This window comes from Heptranchias perlo, chromosome 2 (assembly GCF_035084215.1).
Source record: "Heptranchias perlo isolate sHepPer1 chromosome 2, sHepPer1.hap1, whole genome shotgun sequence".
In the NCBI taxonomy this organism is placed as follows: Eukaryota; Metazoa; Chordata; class Chondrichthyes; order Hexanchiformes; family Hexanchidae; genus Heptranchias; species Heptranchias perlo.
Genome location: NC_090326.1, coordinates 171,727,706 through 171,744,178, shown reverse-complemented (window position 1 = coordinate 171,744,178; position 16,473 = coordinate 171,727,706). Strand labels below are relative to the sequence as shown.

Here is a 16,473-nt window from a genome sequence, read left to right as displayed (position 1 = left end):
GGGTGAGTGTAAGTGTGGGGGGAGTGGGGGGTGAGAGGGTCAGTGTGAGTGTGGGGGGAGTGGGGGGTGAGAGGGTCGGTGTGAGTGTGGGGGGAGTGGGGGGTGAGAGGGTCGGTGTGAGTGTGGGGGGAGTGGGGGGTGAGAGGGTCGGTGTGAGTGTGGGGGGAGTGGGGGTGAGAGGGTCATTGTGAGTGTGGGGGGTGAGAGGGTCAGTGTGAGTGTGGGGGGTGAGAGGGTCAGTGTGAGTGTGGGGGGAGTGGGGGGTGAGAGGGTCAGTGTGAGTGTGGGGGGAGTGGGGGGTGAGAGGGTCAGTGTGAGTGTGGGGGGAGTGGGGGGTGAGAGGGTCAGTGTGAGAGTGGGGGGAGTGGGGGGTGAGAGGGTCGGTGTGAGTGTGGGGGGAGTGGGGGGTGAGAGGGTCAGTGTGAGTGTGGGGGGAGTGGGGGGTGAGAGGGTCGGTGTGAGTGTGGGGGGAGTGGGGGGTGAGAGGATCGGTGTGAGTGTGGGGGGAGTGGGGGGTGAGAGGGTCAGTGTGAGTGTGGGGGGTGAGAGGGTCAGTGTGAGTGTGGGGGGAGTGGGGGGTGAGAGGGTCGGTGTGAGTGTGGGGGGAGTGGGGGGTGAGAGGGTCAGTGTGAGTGTGGGGGGAGTGGGGGGTGAGAGGGTCAGTGTGAGTGTGGGGGGAGTGGGGGGTGAGAGGGTCGGTGTGAGTGTGGGGGGTGAGAGGGTCAGTGTGAGTGTGGGGGGAGTGGGGGGTGAGAGGGTCGGTGTGAGTGTGGGGGGAGTGGGGGGTGAGAGGGTCAGTGCGAGTGTGGGGGGAGTGGGGGGTGAGAGGGTCAGTGCGAGTGTGGGGGGAGTGGGGGGTGAGAGGGTCGGTGTGAGTGTGGGGGGAGTGGGGGGTGAGAGGGTCAGTGTGAGTGTGGGGGGAGTGGGGGGTGAGAGGGTCAGTGTGAGTGTGAGTGTGGGGGGAGTGGGGGGTGAGAGGGTCGGTGTGAGTGTGGGGGGAGTGGGGGGTGAGAGGGTCAGTGTGAGTGTGGGGGTTTGGGAGTGGGGGGTGAGAGGGTCGGTGTGAGTGTGGGGGTTTGGGAGTGGGGGGTGAGAGGGTCGGTGTGAGTGTGGGGGGAGTGGGGGGTGAGAGGGTCGGTGTGAGTGTGGGGGGAGTGGGGGGTGAGAGGGTCAGTGTGAGTGTGGGGGGAGTGGGGGGTGAGAGGGTCGGTGTGAGTGTGGGGGGAGTGGGGGTGAGAGGGTCAGTGTGAGTGTGGGGGGAGTGGGGGGTGAGAGGGTCAGTGTGAGTGTGGGGGGAGTGGGGGGTGAGAGGGTCAGTGTGAGTGTGGGGGGAGTGGGGGTGAGAGGGTCAGTGTGAGTGTGGGGGGAGTTGGGGTGAGAGGGTCAGTGTGAGTGTGGGGGGAGTGGGGGGTGAGAGGGTCAGTGTGAGTGTGGGGGGAGTGGGGGGTGAGAGGGTCAGTGTGAGTGTGGGGGTTTGGGAGTGGGGGTGAGAGGGTCGGTGTGAGTGTGGGGGGAGTGGGGGGTGAGAGGGTCAGTGTGAGTGTGGGGGTTTGGGAGTGGGGGTGAGAGGGTCGGTGTGAGTGTGGGGGGCGTGGGGGGTGAGAGGGTCAGTGTGAGTGTGGGGGGAGTGGGGGGTGAGAGGGTCGGTGTGAGTGTGGGGGGAGTGGGGGGTGAGAGGGTCGGTGTGAGTGTGGGGGGAGTGGGGGGTGAGAGGGTCAGTGTGAGTGTGGGGGGAGTGGGGGGTGAGAGGGTCAGTGTGAGTGTGGGGGGTGAGAGGGTCGGTGTGAGTGTGGGGGGAGTGGGGGGTGAGAGGGTCAGTGTGAGTGTGGGGGGGTCTCCTCTATGCACTGTGATGTTGGACATATTCAGGAACGTGTTCAGCTCCCCTTTGAATGTGTGATGTGAATCTGCACTCATTGCATCAGCTGGGAACAGCTGACCTGTGAAAGTAAAACTCTGCTGCCATGTAGCCCAGTGCCCTGCCCCCGTGTGCCCTGCTCCTCCCTAACCTATCGAACTCAAATAGTGAAGGCCTCTCTCACATCTCCTCAAAACCGGTGCATTTCTGGGGTGAAAAGTCTCAGCTCTCTGAGCTAGGCTGTGGATCGCGTGGGTGTTATTCCACGTTCCTCCCCCCACCTTCTCTCTGCTACTTCACCCATGAACCCGGAGAGGTCAGGAACGAAATCCGACAGCATCCTGCTCTGTATAGCTCAGTGCCACCCGTAGTCCCTGTCTGGGGAGGGACTGGAGTCACGTATAGGCCCAGACCAGGTAAGGACAGCAGGTTTCCTTCCCTAAAGGACATTAGTGAACCCGTTGGGTTTTTATGACAATCCGACAGCTTCACGGTCACTTTTACTGAGACCAGATTTATTTTCCTGATTTTTAAACTGAGTTCAAATTCTCAAATTGCCGTGGTGGGATTTGAACGTGTGTTCCCTGAATTAATAGTCCAGTAACACAAGCCTAACACCCCTGGGTCTGTGCTTCTTTTAGTTCCTTGTCTGCTGTTTGATATATGGTGTGCTGCAGCCTCTCATCACCACCCCCCAATCCTGCAGCTTTCCTGCCTCGCCTCATCTAGTTCCCACTCGATGCCACCCATCGCCCCACCCTCCTTCCCACTCGCCTCCCTCCCTCCTTCCCACTCGCCTGCCTCCCTCCTTCCCACTCGCCTGCCTCCCTCCTTCCCACTCGCCTGCCTCCCTCCCTCCCTTCCTCTCCTGCCCAGTAATGAGGAATGTGCAGTGTACTCTGCCTGCCTGCACCTTTAGGTGAGATGTTACTACACCTCCCCTCTGTTGATGAGTTTCCTGTTTATAGAAGGCCATTGTCAGTACAAACATCAACCTATAAAACAATATATGGACAATACATTGAGCTTTTTGCTGCTTTTGTCTCCGCAGATATCCCAGAGATCCCCGAGAGTATTAAATTCTGCAAATCTCTGGAAATAGCTGATTTCAGCGGGAATCCCTTATCCAGGTAGGGTGAGACTGTTCAGAAATTCATCCCGGACTGGAGAGAGGGAGTGACAGGACAGCGCTGAGTGGAGAGAAGGAGTGACAGGACAGCGCTGAGTGGAGAGAGAGAGTGACGGGACATCACTGAGTGGAGAGAGAGAGTGACGGGACATCGCTGAGTGAAGAGAGGGATTGAAGGGACAGCGCTGAGTAAAGAGAGAGAGTGACGGGACAGCACTGAGTGAAGAGAGAGAGTGACGGGACAGCACTGAGTGAAGAGAGAGAGTGACGGGACAGCACTGAGTGAAGAGAGAGAGTGACGGGACAGCACTGAGTGAAGAGAGAGAGTGACGGGACAGCACTGAGTGAAGAGAGAGTGACGGGACAGCACTGAGTGAAGAGAGAGAGTGACGGGACATCGCTGAGTGAAGAGAGGGATTGAAGGGACAGAGCTGAGTAAAGAGAGAGAGTGACGGGACAGCACTGAGTGAGGAGAGAGAGTGACGGGACAGCACTGAGTGAGGAGAGAGAGTGACGGGACAGCACTGAGTGAGGAGAGAGAGTGAAGGGACAGCGCTGAGTGAGGAGAGAGAGTGACGGGACATCGCTGAGTGAAGAGAGAGAGTGACGGGACAGCACTGAGTGAAGAGAGAGAGTGACGGGACAGCACTGAGTGAAGAGAGAGAGTGACGGGACATCGCTGAGTGAAGAGAGGGATTGAAGGGACAGCGCTGAGTAAAGAGAGAGAGTGACGGGACAGCACTGAGTGAGGAGAGAGAGTGACGGGACAGCGCTGAGTGAGGAGAGAGAGTGAAGGGACAGCGCTGAGTGAGGAGAGAGAGTGACGGGACAGCGCTGAGTGAGGAGAGAGAGTGACGGGACAGCGCTGAGTGAGGAGAGAGAGTGAAGGGACAGCGCTGAGTGAGGAGAGAGAGTGACGGGACAGCGCTGAGTGAGGAGAGAGAGTGACGGGACAGCGCTGAGTGAAGAGAGAGAGTGACGGGACATCGCTGAGTGGAGCGAGGGAGTGACAGGACATCGCTGAGTGGAGCGAGGGAGTGACAGGACATCGCTGAGTGGAGCGAGGGAGTGAAGGGATAGTTTTATCTGATGTTTCTACACAGTGGGTGGTGAATGTGTACAATGGACTGTCCAGGGAGGGCCAGTTCGCTGCCCTATCAGGAAATTCAGGAGACAGTTGGATAATTACCTGGAGAAACATTGAATTGTGGGGCATGAAGGGAACCATGAGATAAAGATTCCCCCGACACTACGCCTAGTCGGGGGGACTCCGGGTGTCCTGCCTGGTCCTGTCTGTGAGCAGTAACTGGTTGGAGAACCCTCACTGTTGGGTAGGCGAGCAGACGACATCGTCAGACCTAAATAGTAGCAGGAGATCTTTTGCACCCACCTGAACAAGTAGACAGGCCTCGTCTCACTATCTCGACGGTGCAGCAGTTCATAGAATCATAGAAAGGTTACAGCACGGAAGGAGGCCCATCGAGCCCGTGCCGGCTCTATGTAATTATGAAGGAGGTTATAGCAGGGCACTTAGAAAATCTCAATACAATCAGGCAGAGTCAACACAGCTTTGTGAAAGGGAAATCGTGTTTGACTAATTGATTAGAGTTCTTTGAGGAAGTAACAAGCAACGTGGATAAAGGGGATCCTGTGGATGTGGTGTACTTGGATTTCCAGAAGGCTTTTGACAAGGTGCCACATCAAAGGCTACTTCGCAAAATAAGAGCTCATGGTGTAGGGGGTAACATATTAGCATGGATAAAGGATTGGTTAGCTAACAGGAAACAGAGAGTAGGCATAAATGGGTCATTTTCAGGTGGGCAAGATGTAACGAGTGGAGTGCCACAGGGATCAGTGCTAGGGCCTCAACTATTTACAATCTATATCAATGACTTGGATGAAGGGACCGAATGTATGGTTGCTAAATTTGCTGATGACACAAAGGTCGGTGGGAAAGTAAGTTGTGAAGAGGACATAAGGAGTCTGCAAAGGGATAGAGATAGGTTAAGTGAGTGGGCAAAAATTTGGCAGATGGAGTATAATGTGGGAAAATGTGAACTTGTCCAGTTTGGCAGGAGGGATAGAAAAGCAGAATATTATTTAAATGGAGAGAGATTGCAGAACTCTGAGGTACAGAGGGATCTGGGTGTCCTAGTACATAAATCACTAAAAGTTAGAATGCAGGTACAGCAAGTGATTAGGAAGGCAAATGGAATGTTGTCATTTACTGCAAAGGGAATGGAATATAAAAGTAGAGATGTTTTGCTCCAGTTGTACAGGGCATTGGTGAGACCACATCTAGAATACTGTGTGCAGTTTTGGTCTCCTTATTTCAGAAAGGACATAATTGTTTTGGAGGCGGTTCAGAGAAGGTTCACTCGACTGATTCCTGGGATGAGGGGGTTATCTTATGAGGAAAGGTTGGACAAGTTGGGCCTGTACACACTGGAGTTTAGAAGAATGAGAGGTGATCTTATTGAAACATATAAGATCCTGAGGGGACTAGAAGGGGTAGATACTGATAGGATGTTTCCCCTTGTGGGAGAGACTAGAACTCTCCCTTCCGCCTGTCCAGCCTCATTCCCTAAAACTAAATCCAGAACTGCCCCCTCTCTTGTTGGGCTTGCTATGTACTGGCTAAAAAAAGTTCTACTGAATGTAATTTAAGAATGTTGCGTCCTCTATACCCTTCACACTGTTTGTATCTCAGTTAATATTAGGGTTGTTGAAGTCCCTTCCTATTACTGCCCTACTGTTTTTGCACTTCTCAGAAATTTGCCTACACATTTGCTCTTCTATCTCCCTCTGACCGTTTGGGGGTCTATAGTACACTCCCAGCAGTGTGACTGCCCCTTTTATATTCCTTAGCTCAACCCATAAGGCCTCATTTGATGATTCTTCTAACATATCATCCCTCCTCACAGCTGTAATGTGGGGAGGGGACTAGAAGGGGTAGATGCTGCGAGGATGTTTCCCCTTGTGGGAGAGACTAGAACTAGGGGCCAGAGTTTAAAAATAAGGAGTCTCCCATTTAAGACGGAGATGAGGAGAAATTTTTTCAGAGGGTGGTGAGTCTGTGGAACTCTCTTCCCCAGAGAGCGGTGGAGGCAGGGTCAGTGAATATTTTTAAGGCTGAGTTTGATAGATTCCTGATTAACAAGGGAGTCAAAGGTTATAGTGGGTAGATGGGAAAGTAGGGTTGAGGTCACAATCAGGTCAGCCATGACCTTATCAAATGGCAGAGCAGGCCCGAGGGGCTGAATGGCCGACTCCTGCTCTTAATTCGCAAGTTCGTATGTAAGGGTCAGGCGAGAATGAGGAACTGAAGGAAATTAGTATTAGTAAAAAAAAATAGTACTAGAGAAATGAATGGGACTGAAAGTCAATAAATCCCAAGGACCTGATGATCGACATCCCAGGGTTTTGAAAGAGGTGGCTATAGAAATAGTGGATGCATTGGTTGTCATCTTCCAAAATTCTATAGATTCTGGAATGGTTCCTGCAGATTGGAGGGTGGCAAATGTAACCCCACTATTTAAAAAAGGAGGGAGAGAGAAAACAGGAAACTACAGACCGGTTAGCCCAACATCAATAGTGGGGAAAATGCTGGAATCTATTATAAAGGATGTGATGACAGGACATTTAGAAAATAACAATAGGATTTGGCAGAGTCAACATGGATTTATGAAAGGGAAATCATGTTTGACAAACCTATTGGAGTTTTTTGAGGATGTAACTAGTAGAATAGATAAGGGAGAACCAGTGGATGTGGTTTATTTGGATTTTCACAGGTCCCACACAGGAGGTTGGTGAACAAAGTTAGAGCACATGGGATTGGGGGTAATATACTGGCATGGATTGAGAATTGGTTACCTTAGCCAATTCTGTATCCATGTTGCTACTGCCCCCTTTATTCCATGGGCCGCAATCTTGATGATAAGCCTACCGTGCGGCACTTTATTAAACGCCTTTTGAAAGTCCATATACACCACATCAACTGCACTGCCCTCATCGACCCTCTCTGTTACCTCATCAAAAAACTCCATCAGGTTAGTTAAACACGATTTGCCTTTAACAAATCCGTGCTGGCTTTCCCCAATCAATCCACACTCGTCCAAGTGACTGTTAATTCTGTCCCGGATTATTGTTTCCAAAAGTTTCCCCACCACTGAGGTTAAACTGACCGGCCTGTAGTTGCTGGGTTTATCCTTACACCCTTTTTGAACAAGGGTGTAACATTTGCAATTCTCCAGTCCTCTGGCACCACCCCCGTATCTAAGGATGTTTGGAAGATTATGGCCAGTACCTCCGCAATTTCCACCCTTACTTCCTTCAGCAATCTAGGATGCAACCCATCCGGACCGGGTGACTTATCTACTTTAAGTACAGCTAGCCTTTCTAGTACCTCCTCTTTATCAATTTTTAGCCCATCCAGTATGTCAACTATATCTTCCTTTACTGACTCGTACCAACTGGGCCAAGCTGGCAGTGTGGTTTTGTTACTCAATCTCATGGGCATCATGTGGGCGTGCTGGCAAGGCTGGCATTGATTGCCTTGAGTTTGATACAATGATGGCTTGCTAGACCACCACAGGGCAGGTCAGAGTTAGGACAGGGGAAGGACGGCAGGTTCCCTTCTCTAAAGGACATTGCTGAACCAACTGGATGTTTGCCACAATCCGACAGCATCACGGTCTTTTTATTTGCAGGCTTTTAACAAACGGAATTCAAATTCTCACCCTGCCCCCCCCCCACCATTTGTATTCGAATGGCAGCTTAGTGATTGCTGAAGATAGTGTTTGTTCCATTGAGCTGTGTGTCAGTTCTGGAGGGTGACAGGACTGCGAGGGTTAAATGTTGGTTCAGGGAGACGGGACCACCAGAAGCCGAGTGTGACTGATGCTGCGCACTGGAGGTGACTGGATGGGTGCTGGATCCATCTCACCGTGTTCACACTGTCTGTTGCACAATATTAACCCCGCCGGTCTGCGCCCCGCCCCGCCCCGCCGGTCTGCGCCCCGCCCCGCCGGTCTGCGCCCCGCCCCGCCGGTCTGCACCCCACCCCGCCCCGCCGGTCTGCGCCCCTCCCCGCCCCGCCGGTCTGCGCCCCGCCCCGCCCCGCCGGTCTGCGCCCCGCCCCGCCGGTCTGCGCCCCGCCCCGCCGGTCTGCACCCCTCCCCGCCCCGCCGGTCTGCGCCCCTCCCCGCCCCGCCGGTCTGCGCCCCACCCCGCCCCGCCGGTCTGCGCCCCGCCCCGCCGGTCTGCGCCCCGCCGGTCTGCGCCCCGCCGGTCTGCGCCCCGCCCCGCCGGTCTGCACCCCGCCCCGCCCCGCCGGTCTGCGCCCCGCCCCGCCGGTCTGCGCCCCGCCCCGCCGGTCTGCGCCCCGCCGGTCTGCGCCCCGCCGGTCTGCGCCCCGCCCCGCCCCGCCGGTCTGCGCCCCGCCCCGCCCCGCCGGTCTGCGCCCCGCCCCGCCCCGCCGGTCTGCGCCCCGCCCCGCCGGTCTGCGCCCCGCCCCGCCGGTCTGCGCCCCGCCCCGCCGGTCTGCGCCCCGCCGGTCTGCGCCCCGCCCCGCCGGTCTGCGCCCCGCCGGTCTGCGCCCCGCCCCGCCCCGCCGGTCTGCGCCCCGCCCCGCCCCGCCGGTCTGCGCCCCGCCCCGCCGGTCTGCGCCCCGCCCCGCCCCGCCGGTCTGCGCCCCGCCCCGCCCCGCCGGTCTGCGCCCCGCCCCGCCGGTCTGCGCCCCGCCCCGCCGGTCTGCGCCCCGCCCCGCCGGTCTGCGCCCCGCCCCGCCGGTCTGCGCCCCGCCCCGCCGGTCTGCGCCCCGCCCCGCCCCGCCGGTCTGCGCCCCGCCCCGCCGGTCTGCGCCCCGCCCCGCCCCATTCACATTGTCTGTCTTGCAGGCTGCCCGATGGATTCACACAGTTACGGATCCTCGCACACCTCTCCCTCAATGACGTCTCCCTGCAGTCCCTGCCGAATGACATTGGGAAGTAAGTAGAATTATTGGATCATAGAAAGGTTTCAGCACAGAAGGAGACCATTTGGCCCATCCGTGCCGGCTCTATGCAGGAGCAATTCAGCTAGTCCCACTCCCCCGCCCTGTGAGCTCCTTCAATACTCGGGCACTGGAGAAAAATGGCATTGGGCCTATCTGATCGAAAATAGACTGGGAGCTGGTTTAAACCCCGTCTGGGCAGGGATACTCTCCGTCTGGGGAGGGTCTGGTTTAAGCCCTGTCTGGGGAGAGTCTGTTTTAAGCCCTGTCTGGGGAGGGTCTGGTTTAAGCCCTGTCTGGGGAGGGTCTGGTTTAAGCCCTGTCTGGGGAGGGTCTGGTTTAAGCCCTGTCTGGGGAGGGTCTGGTTTAAGCCCTGTCTGGGGAGGGTCTGGTTTAAGCCCTGTCTGGGGAGGGTCTGGTTTAAGCCCTGTCTGCGGAGGGTCTGGTTTAAGCCCTGTCTGGGGAGGGTCTGGTTTAAGCCCTGTCTGGGGAAGGTCTGGTTTAAGCCCTGTCTGGGGAGGGTCTCGTTTATATACGGTTTGGGCAGGGATACTCTCCGTCTGGGGAGTGTCTGGTTTAAACTCAGTCTGGGCAGAGATACTCTCCATCTGTAGAGCGTCTGGTTTAAGCCCAGGCTGGGCAGGGATACTCTCTGTCTGGGGAGGGTCTGGTTTGAAACCTGTCTGGGCAGGGATTCTCTCCGTCTGGTTCGGGTGTAGTTTAAGCCCTGTCTGGGCAGGGATACTCTCCGTCTGCAGAGGGTCTGGTTTAATCCCAGTCTGGCCATGGATACACTCCGACTGGGGAGGGTCTGTTTTAAACCCTGTCTGGGCAGGGATGCTCTCTGTCTGGGGAGGGTCTGCTTTAAACCCTGTCTGGGCAGGGATGCTCTCTGTCTGGGGAGGGTCTGTTTTAAACCCTGTCTGGGCAGTGATTCTCTCCATCTGGGGACGGCCTGGCTTAAACCCTGTCTGTTCAGAAATACTCTCCGTTTGGTGAGGGTCTGATTTAAACCCTGTCCGGGCAGAGATACTCGCCGACTAGGGAGGGGGTTTGGTTTAAACTTTGTCTGGGTGGGATACTCTCCGACTAGGGAGGGGTCTGGTTTAAACTTTGTCTGGGTGGGATACTCTCCGACTAGGGAGGGGTCTGGTTTAAACTTTGTCTGGGTGGGATACTCTCCGTCTAGGGAGGGGTCTGGTTTAATCCCAGTCTGGGCAGTGATGCTGTTCGGCTGGGGAGTGGGCGTGAGGAGCCTGTCTGTGTTTGATCGAATGTGTTCAGTCCAGTCTCACTCCTTGTCTGTCTGTCTGTGTTTGATCGAATGTGTTCAGTCCAGTCTCACTCCTTGTCTGTCTGTCTGTGTTTGATCGAATGTGTTCAGTCCAGTCTCACTCTGTGTCTGTCTGTCTGTGTTTGATCGAACGTGTTCAGTCCAGTCTCACTCTGTGTCTGTCTGTCTGTGTTTGATCGAACGTGTTCAGTCCAGTCTCACTCCGTGTCTGTCTGTGTCTGTTTGATTGAATGTGTTCAGTCCAGTCTTACTCCATGCCTGTCTGTCTGTCTGTCTGTGTCTGTTTGATTGAATGTGTTCAGTCCAGCCTCACTCCGTGCCTGTCTGTCTGTCTGTGTCTGTTTGATTGAATGTGTTCAGTCCAGCCTCACTCCGTGTCTGTCTGTCTGTGTCTGTGTTTGATTGAATGTGTTCAGTCCAGCCTCACTCTGTGCCTGTCTGTCTGTCTGTGTCTGTTTGATTGAATGTGTTCAGTCCAGCCTCACTCCGTGCCTGTCTGTCTGTCTGTGTCTGTTTGATTGAATGTGTTCAGTCCAGCCTCACTCCGTGTCTGTCTGTCTGTCTGTGTCTGTTTGATTGAATGTGTTCAGTCCAGCCTCACTCCGTGCCTGTCTGTCTGTATCTGTGTTTGATCGAATGTGTTCAGTCCAGTCTCACTCCGTGCCTGTCTGTCTGTCTGTGTCTGTTTGATTGAATGTGTTCAGTCCAGCCTCACTCCGTGTCTGTCTGTCTGTCTGTGTCTGTTTGATTGAATGTGTTCAGTCCAGCCTCACTCCGTGCCTGTCTGTCTGTCTGTGTCTGTTTGATTGAATGTGTTCAGTCCAGCCTCACTCCGTGTCTGTCTGTCTGTCTGTGTCTGTTTGATTGAATGTGTTCAGTCCAGCCTCACTCCGTGCCTGTCTGTCTGTGTCTGTGTTTGATCGAATGTGTTCAGTCCAGTCTCACTCCGTGCCTGTCTGTCTGTCTGTGTCTGTTTGATTGAATGTGTTCAGTCCAGCCTCACTCCGTGTCTGTCTGTCTGTCTGTGTCTGTTTGATTGAATGTGTTCAGTCCAGCCTCACTCCGTGCCTGTCTGTCTGTGTCTGTGTTTGATCGAATGTGTTCAGTCCAGTCTCACTCCGTGCCTGTCTGTCTGTCTGTGTCTGTTTGATTGAATGTGTTCAGTCCAGCCTCACTCCGTGTCTGTCTGTCTGTGTCTGTGTTTGATTGAATGTGTTCAGTCCAGCCTCACTCCGTGCCTGTCTGTCTGTCTGTGTCTGTTTGATTGAATGTGTTCAGTCCAGCCTCACTCCGTGCCTGTCTGTCTGTGTCTGTGTTTGATCGAATGTGTTCAGTCCAGTCTCACTCCGTGCCTGTCTGTCTGTCTGTGTCTGTTTGATTGAATGTGTTCAGTCCAGCCTCACTCCGTGTCTGTCTGTCTGTGTCTGTGTTTGATTGAATGTGTTCAGTCCAGCCTCACTCCGTGTCTGTCTGTCTGTCTGTGTCTGTTTGATTGAATGTGTTCAGTCCAGCCTCACTCCGTGCCTGTCTGTCTGTGTCTGTGTTTGATCGAATGTGTTCAGTCCAGTCTCACTCCGTGCCTGTCTGTCTGTCTGTGTCTGTTTGATTGAATGTGTTCAGTCCAGCCTCACTCCGTGTCTGTCTGTCTGTGTCTGTGTTTGATTGAATGTGTTCAGTCCAGCCTCACTCCGTGTCTGTCTGTCTGTGTCTGTGTTTGATTGAATGTGTTCAGTCCAGCCTCACTCCGTGTCTGTCTGTCTGTGTCTGTGTTTGATTGAATGTGTTCAGTCCAGTCTCACTCCGTGCCTGTCTGTCTGTGTCTGTGTTTGATTGAATGTGTTCAGTCCAGTCTCACTCCGTGTCTGTTCTTTTGTAGTTTAGCAAACCTGGTGACACTGGAACTACGAGAAAACCTGCTGAAGACACTGCCAACGTGAGTAGCTGTGGAATAAGTTGCTGCCCTCTTGTGTCATGCCGAGCCCCTGCTCTTTACTCTTATCATGGGGGTATCTGAGGTGGTCAGTGCTTGGTGCTGCACTGCCTGTATAATGGCTGAGAGCCTGTTGCCTCATATCGCCGCCCCCTCCCACCCCCACCTGCAGCTCTTCCCCACCCACTGCTCCCTCACCGACCGTGGGACCCCTCGAGCAGACAGGACACACAAAGACAAGCTGCTTTGTTCTGAACAAGGTGCGGTGTTGACCCCTCATTGTGTAACTTCAAGTGCAGCTGACGAGAGATAGATCTTGGAGTTGGAAAGCCTGTTTCACACCCTCCGCATGCCCCAAAGTGCATCACAGCCAGTGAGTTACTTCTGGAGTGCAGACACTTTTGTTAATTGGTCAAACTCAGCAGCTCATTTGTGCACAGCAAGTTCCCACAAACAGTGATGGAAATGCCCCGATATTCATGTTTTTGATGGTGTTCGTTGAGGGATGTGTTGGCCGTGACTTTGGGCGAACTCCCTGCTTCAGCTCAATAGGCCCATGAGACCCAGATATCTGCACAGCCCCTGACTGCAAATACACCCCGAGGCTCTTCAAACAGGCGTCATCACAAAATGGTACAGGGTCAAAGGAGGAGATATGAGGAGTAATGTCCAAAAATACTGGAGGAGGTTAGAGATAGGGAGGGACGAGGGCTGTACTCCATCCTCCCCCCTCCCCCCTCCCCCCTCCCCCCTCCCCCCATACCGAGTGACCGTGCCGGTCTGTGCCCCCTCTCCCCCCACCCCCCCTCTCCTCCCCCTCCCCACCCCCAATACTGAGTGACCGTACCGGTCTGTGCCCCCTCCCCCTCCCGCCTCCCCCCCCCCCCCCAATACCGAGTGACCGTACCGGTCTGTGCCCCCTCCCCCTCCCGCCTCCCCCCCCCCCCCCAATACCGAGTGACCGTACCGGTCTGTGCCCCCTCCCCCTCCCGCCTCCCCCCCCCCCCCAATACCGAGTGACCGTACCGGTCTGTGCCCCCTCTCTCCCCTCCCCCTATACCGAGTGACCGTACCGGTCTGTGCCCCCTCTCTCCCCTCCCCCTATACCGAGTGACCGTACCGGTCTGTGCCCCCTCTCTCCCCTCCCCCTATACCGAGTGACCGTACCGGTCTGTGCCCCCTCTCCCCCTATACCGAGTGATCATACCGGTCTGTGCCCTCTCCCCCCCTCTCCCCCCATACCGAGTGACCGTACCGGTCTGTGCCCTCTCCCCCCCTCTCCCCCCATACCGAGTGACCGTACCGGTCTGTGCCCTCTCCCCCCCTCTCCCCCCATACCGAGTGACCGTACCGGTCTGTGCCCCCTCTCTCCCCTCCCCCATACCGAGTGATCATACCGGTCTGTGCCCCCTCTCCCCCTATACCGAGTGACCGTACCGGTCTGTGCCCTCTCCCCCCCTCTCCCCCCATACCGAGTGACCGTACCGGTCTGTGCCCCCTCTCTCCCCTCCCCCATACCGAGTGATCATACCGGTCTGTGCCCTCTCCCCCCCTCTCCCCCCATACCGAGTGACCGTACCGGTCTGTGCCCCCTCTCTCCCCTCCCCCATACCGAGTGACCGTACCGGTCTGTGCCCCCTCTCTCCCCTCCCCCATACCGAGTGACCGTACCGGTCTGTGCCCTCTCCCCCCCTCTCCCCCCATACCGAGTGACCGTACCGGTCTGTGCCCCCTCTCTCCCCTCCCCCTATACCGAGTGATCATACCGGTCTGTGCCCCCTCCTTCTCTCCCAGCTACCTGTCTAAATGCTCTGAAGAGATTCTCCATCATCTTTCCTTGAATCTTTGCAAGATCTAGATTGAAGTTATTTTGTGAGAATTAAGGGCTGACCCTCCCTCACTGGTCTTGCCGGCGGTGCCGTCTTTCGAATGAAGCCTTAAACTGCTTCTCCAGGTGAACATAAAAAATTTGGTACTATTTTCAGGAAGAGCAGGGACTTCTCCCGGTATCCTGGCCAATGCTCATCCCTCAGCCAACACAGATTGACCGGGCATTTACCTCATTGCTGTTTGTGGGACCTTGCTATTCACAAATTGGTTGTCGTGTTTCCCTACATGACAACAGTGGCTACACTTCAAAAGTACCTCCTCGGCTGTGAAGTGATTTGGAATGTGCTGAGGATGTGGAAGGGAATAGACCAACGTAGGTTCTTTTTTCTTAAATGAAAACTAAAACTTCCCTATTCTCAGTATGTGTCTGTACCAAATACTAGTTAAGTGTATCTGTACTGGGCTCTGGGCTCTGTCTCTCCCTGTGTGTGTGGGCCTGTATCAGTTACTGGTTAAGTGTATCTGTACTGGGCTCTGGGCTCTGTCTCTCCCTGTCTGTGTGGGCCTGTATCAGTTACTGGTTAAGTGTATCTGTACTGGGCTCTGGGCTCTGTCTCTCCCTGTCTGTGTGGGCCTGTATCAGTTACTAGTTAAGTGTATCTGTACTGGGCTCTGGGCTCTGTCTCTCCCTGTCTGTGTGGGCCTGTATCAGTTACTGGTTAAGTGTATCTGTACTGGGCTCTGGGCTCTGTCTCTCCCTGTCTGTGTGGGCCTGTATCAGTTACTGGTTAAGTGTATCTGTACTGGGCTCTGGGCTCTGTCTCTCCCTGTCTGTGTGGGCCTGTATCAGTTACTGGTTAAGTGTATCTGTACTGGGCTCTGGGCTCTGTCTCTCCCTGTCTGTGTGGGCCTGTATCAGTTACTAGTTAAGTGTATCTGTACTGGGCTCTGGGCTCTGTCTCTCCCTGTCTGTGTGGGCCTGTATCAGTTACTGGTTAAGTGTATCTGTACTGGGCTCTGGGCTCTGTCTCTCCCTGTCTGTGTGGGCCTGTATCAGTTACTGGTTAAGTGTATCTGTACTGGGCTCTGGGCTCTGTCTCTCCCTGTCTGTGTGGGCCTGTATCAGTTACTGGTTAAGTGTATCTGTACTGGGCTCTGGGCTCTGTCTCTCCCTGTCTGTGTGGGCCTGTATCAGTTACTAGTTAAGTGTATCTGTACTGGGCTCTGGGCTCTGTCTCTCCCTGTCTGTGTGGGCCTGTATCAGTTACTGGTTAAGTGTATCTGTACTGGGCTCTGGGCTCTGTCTCTCCCTGTCTGTGTGGGCCTGTATCAGTTACTGGTTAAGTGTATCTGTACTGGGCTCTGGGCTCTGTCTCTCCCTGTCTGTGTGGGCCTGTATCAGTTACTGGTTAAGTGTATCTGTACTGGGCTCTGGGCTCTGTCTCTCCCTGTCTGTGTGGGCCTGTATCAGTTACTAGTTAAGTGTATCTGTACTGGGCTCTGGGCTCTGTCTCTCCCTGTCTGTGTGGGCCTGTATCAGTTACTGGTTAAGTGTATCTGTACTGGGCTCTGGGCTCTGTCTCTCCCTGTCTGTGTGGGCCTGTATCAGTTACTGGTTAAGTGTATCTGTACTGGGCTCTGGGCTCTGTCTCTCCCTGTCTGTGTGGGCCTGTATCAGTTACTGGTTAAGTGTATCTGTACTGGGCACTGGGCTCTGTCTCTCCCTGTCTGTGTGGGCCTGTATCAGTTACTAGTTAAGTGTATCTGTACTGGGCTCTGGGCTCTGTCTCTCCCTGTCTGTGTGGGCCTGTATCAGTTACTGGTTAAGTGTATCTGTACTGGGCTCTGGGCTCTGTCTCTCCCTGTCTGTGTGGGCCTGTATCAGTTACTGGTGAAGTGTATCTGTACTGGGCTCTGGGCTCTGTCTCTCCCTGTGTGTGTGGGCCTGTATCAGTTACTAGTTAAGTGTATCTGTACTGGGCTCTGGGCTCTGTCTCTCCCTGTCTGTGTGGGCCTGTATCAGTTACTGGTTAAGTGTATCTGTACTGGGCTCTGGGCTCTGTCTCTCCCTGTCTGTGTGGGCCTGTATCAGTTACTAGTTAAGTGTATCTGTACTGGGCTCTGGGCTCTGTCTCTCCCTGTCTGTGTGGGCCTGTATCAGTTACTGGTTAAGTGTATCTGTACTGGGCTCTGGGCTCTGTCTCTCCCTGTCTGTGTGGGCCTGTATCAGTTACTAGTTAAGTGTATCTGTACTGGGCTCTGGGCTCTGTCTCTCCCTGTCTGGGTGGGCCTGTATCAGTTACTGGTTAAGTGTATCTGTACTGGGCTCTGGGCTCTGTCTCTCCCTGTCTGTGTGGGCCTGTATCAGTTACTGGTTAAGTGTATCTGTACTGGGCTCTGGGCTCTGTCTCTCCCTGTCTGTGTGGGCCTGTATCAGTTA

General features: G+C 55.0%; 1 protein-coding gene across 1 annotated transcript in view; it reads left to right on the top strand.

Annotated features, from left to right (window-relative positions):
* Window positions 1–16,473, top strand: part of scrib (scribble planar cell polarity protein) — a 296,559-nt gene that overhangs the window by 21,993 nt on the left and 258,093 nt on the right. The window contains 3 exon segments of the mRNA XM_067996625.1: window positions 2,910–2,988; window positions 8,885–8,974; window positions 12,150–12,206. Coding sequence (XP_067852726.1) covers window positions 2,910–2,988; window positions 8,885–8,974; window positions 12,150–12,206 — 226 coding nt within the window.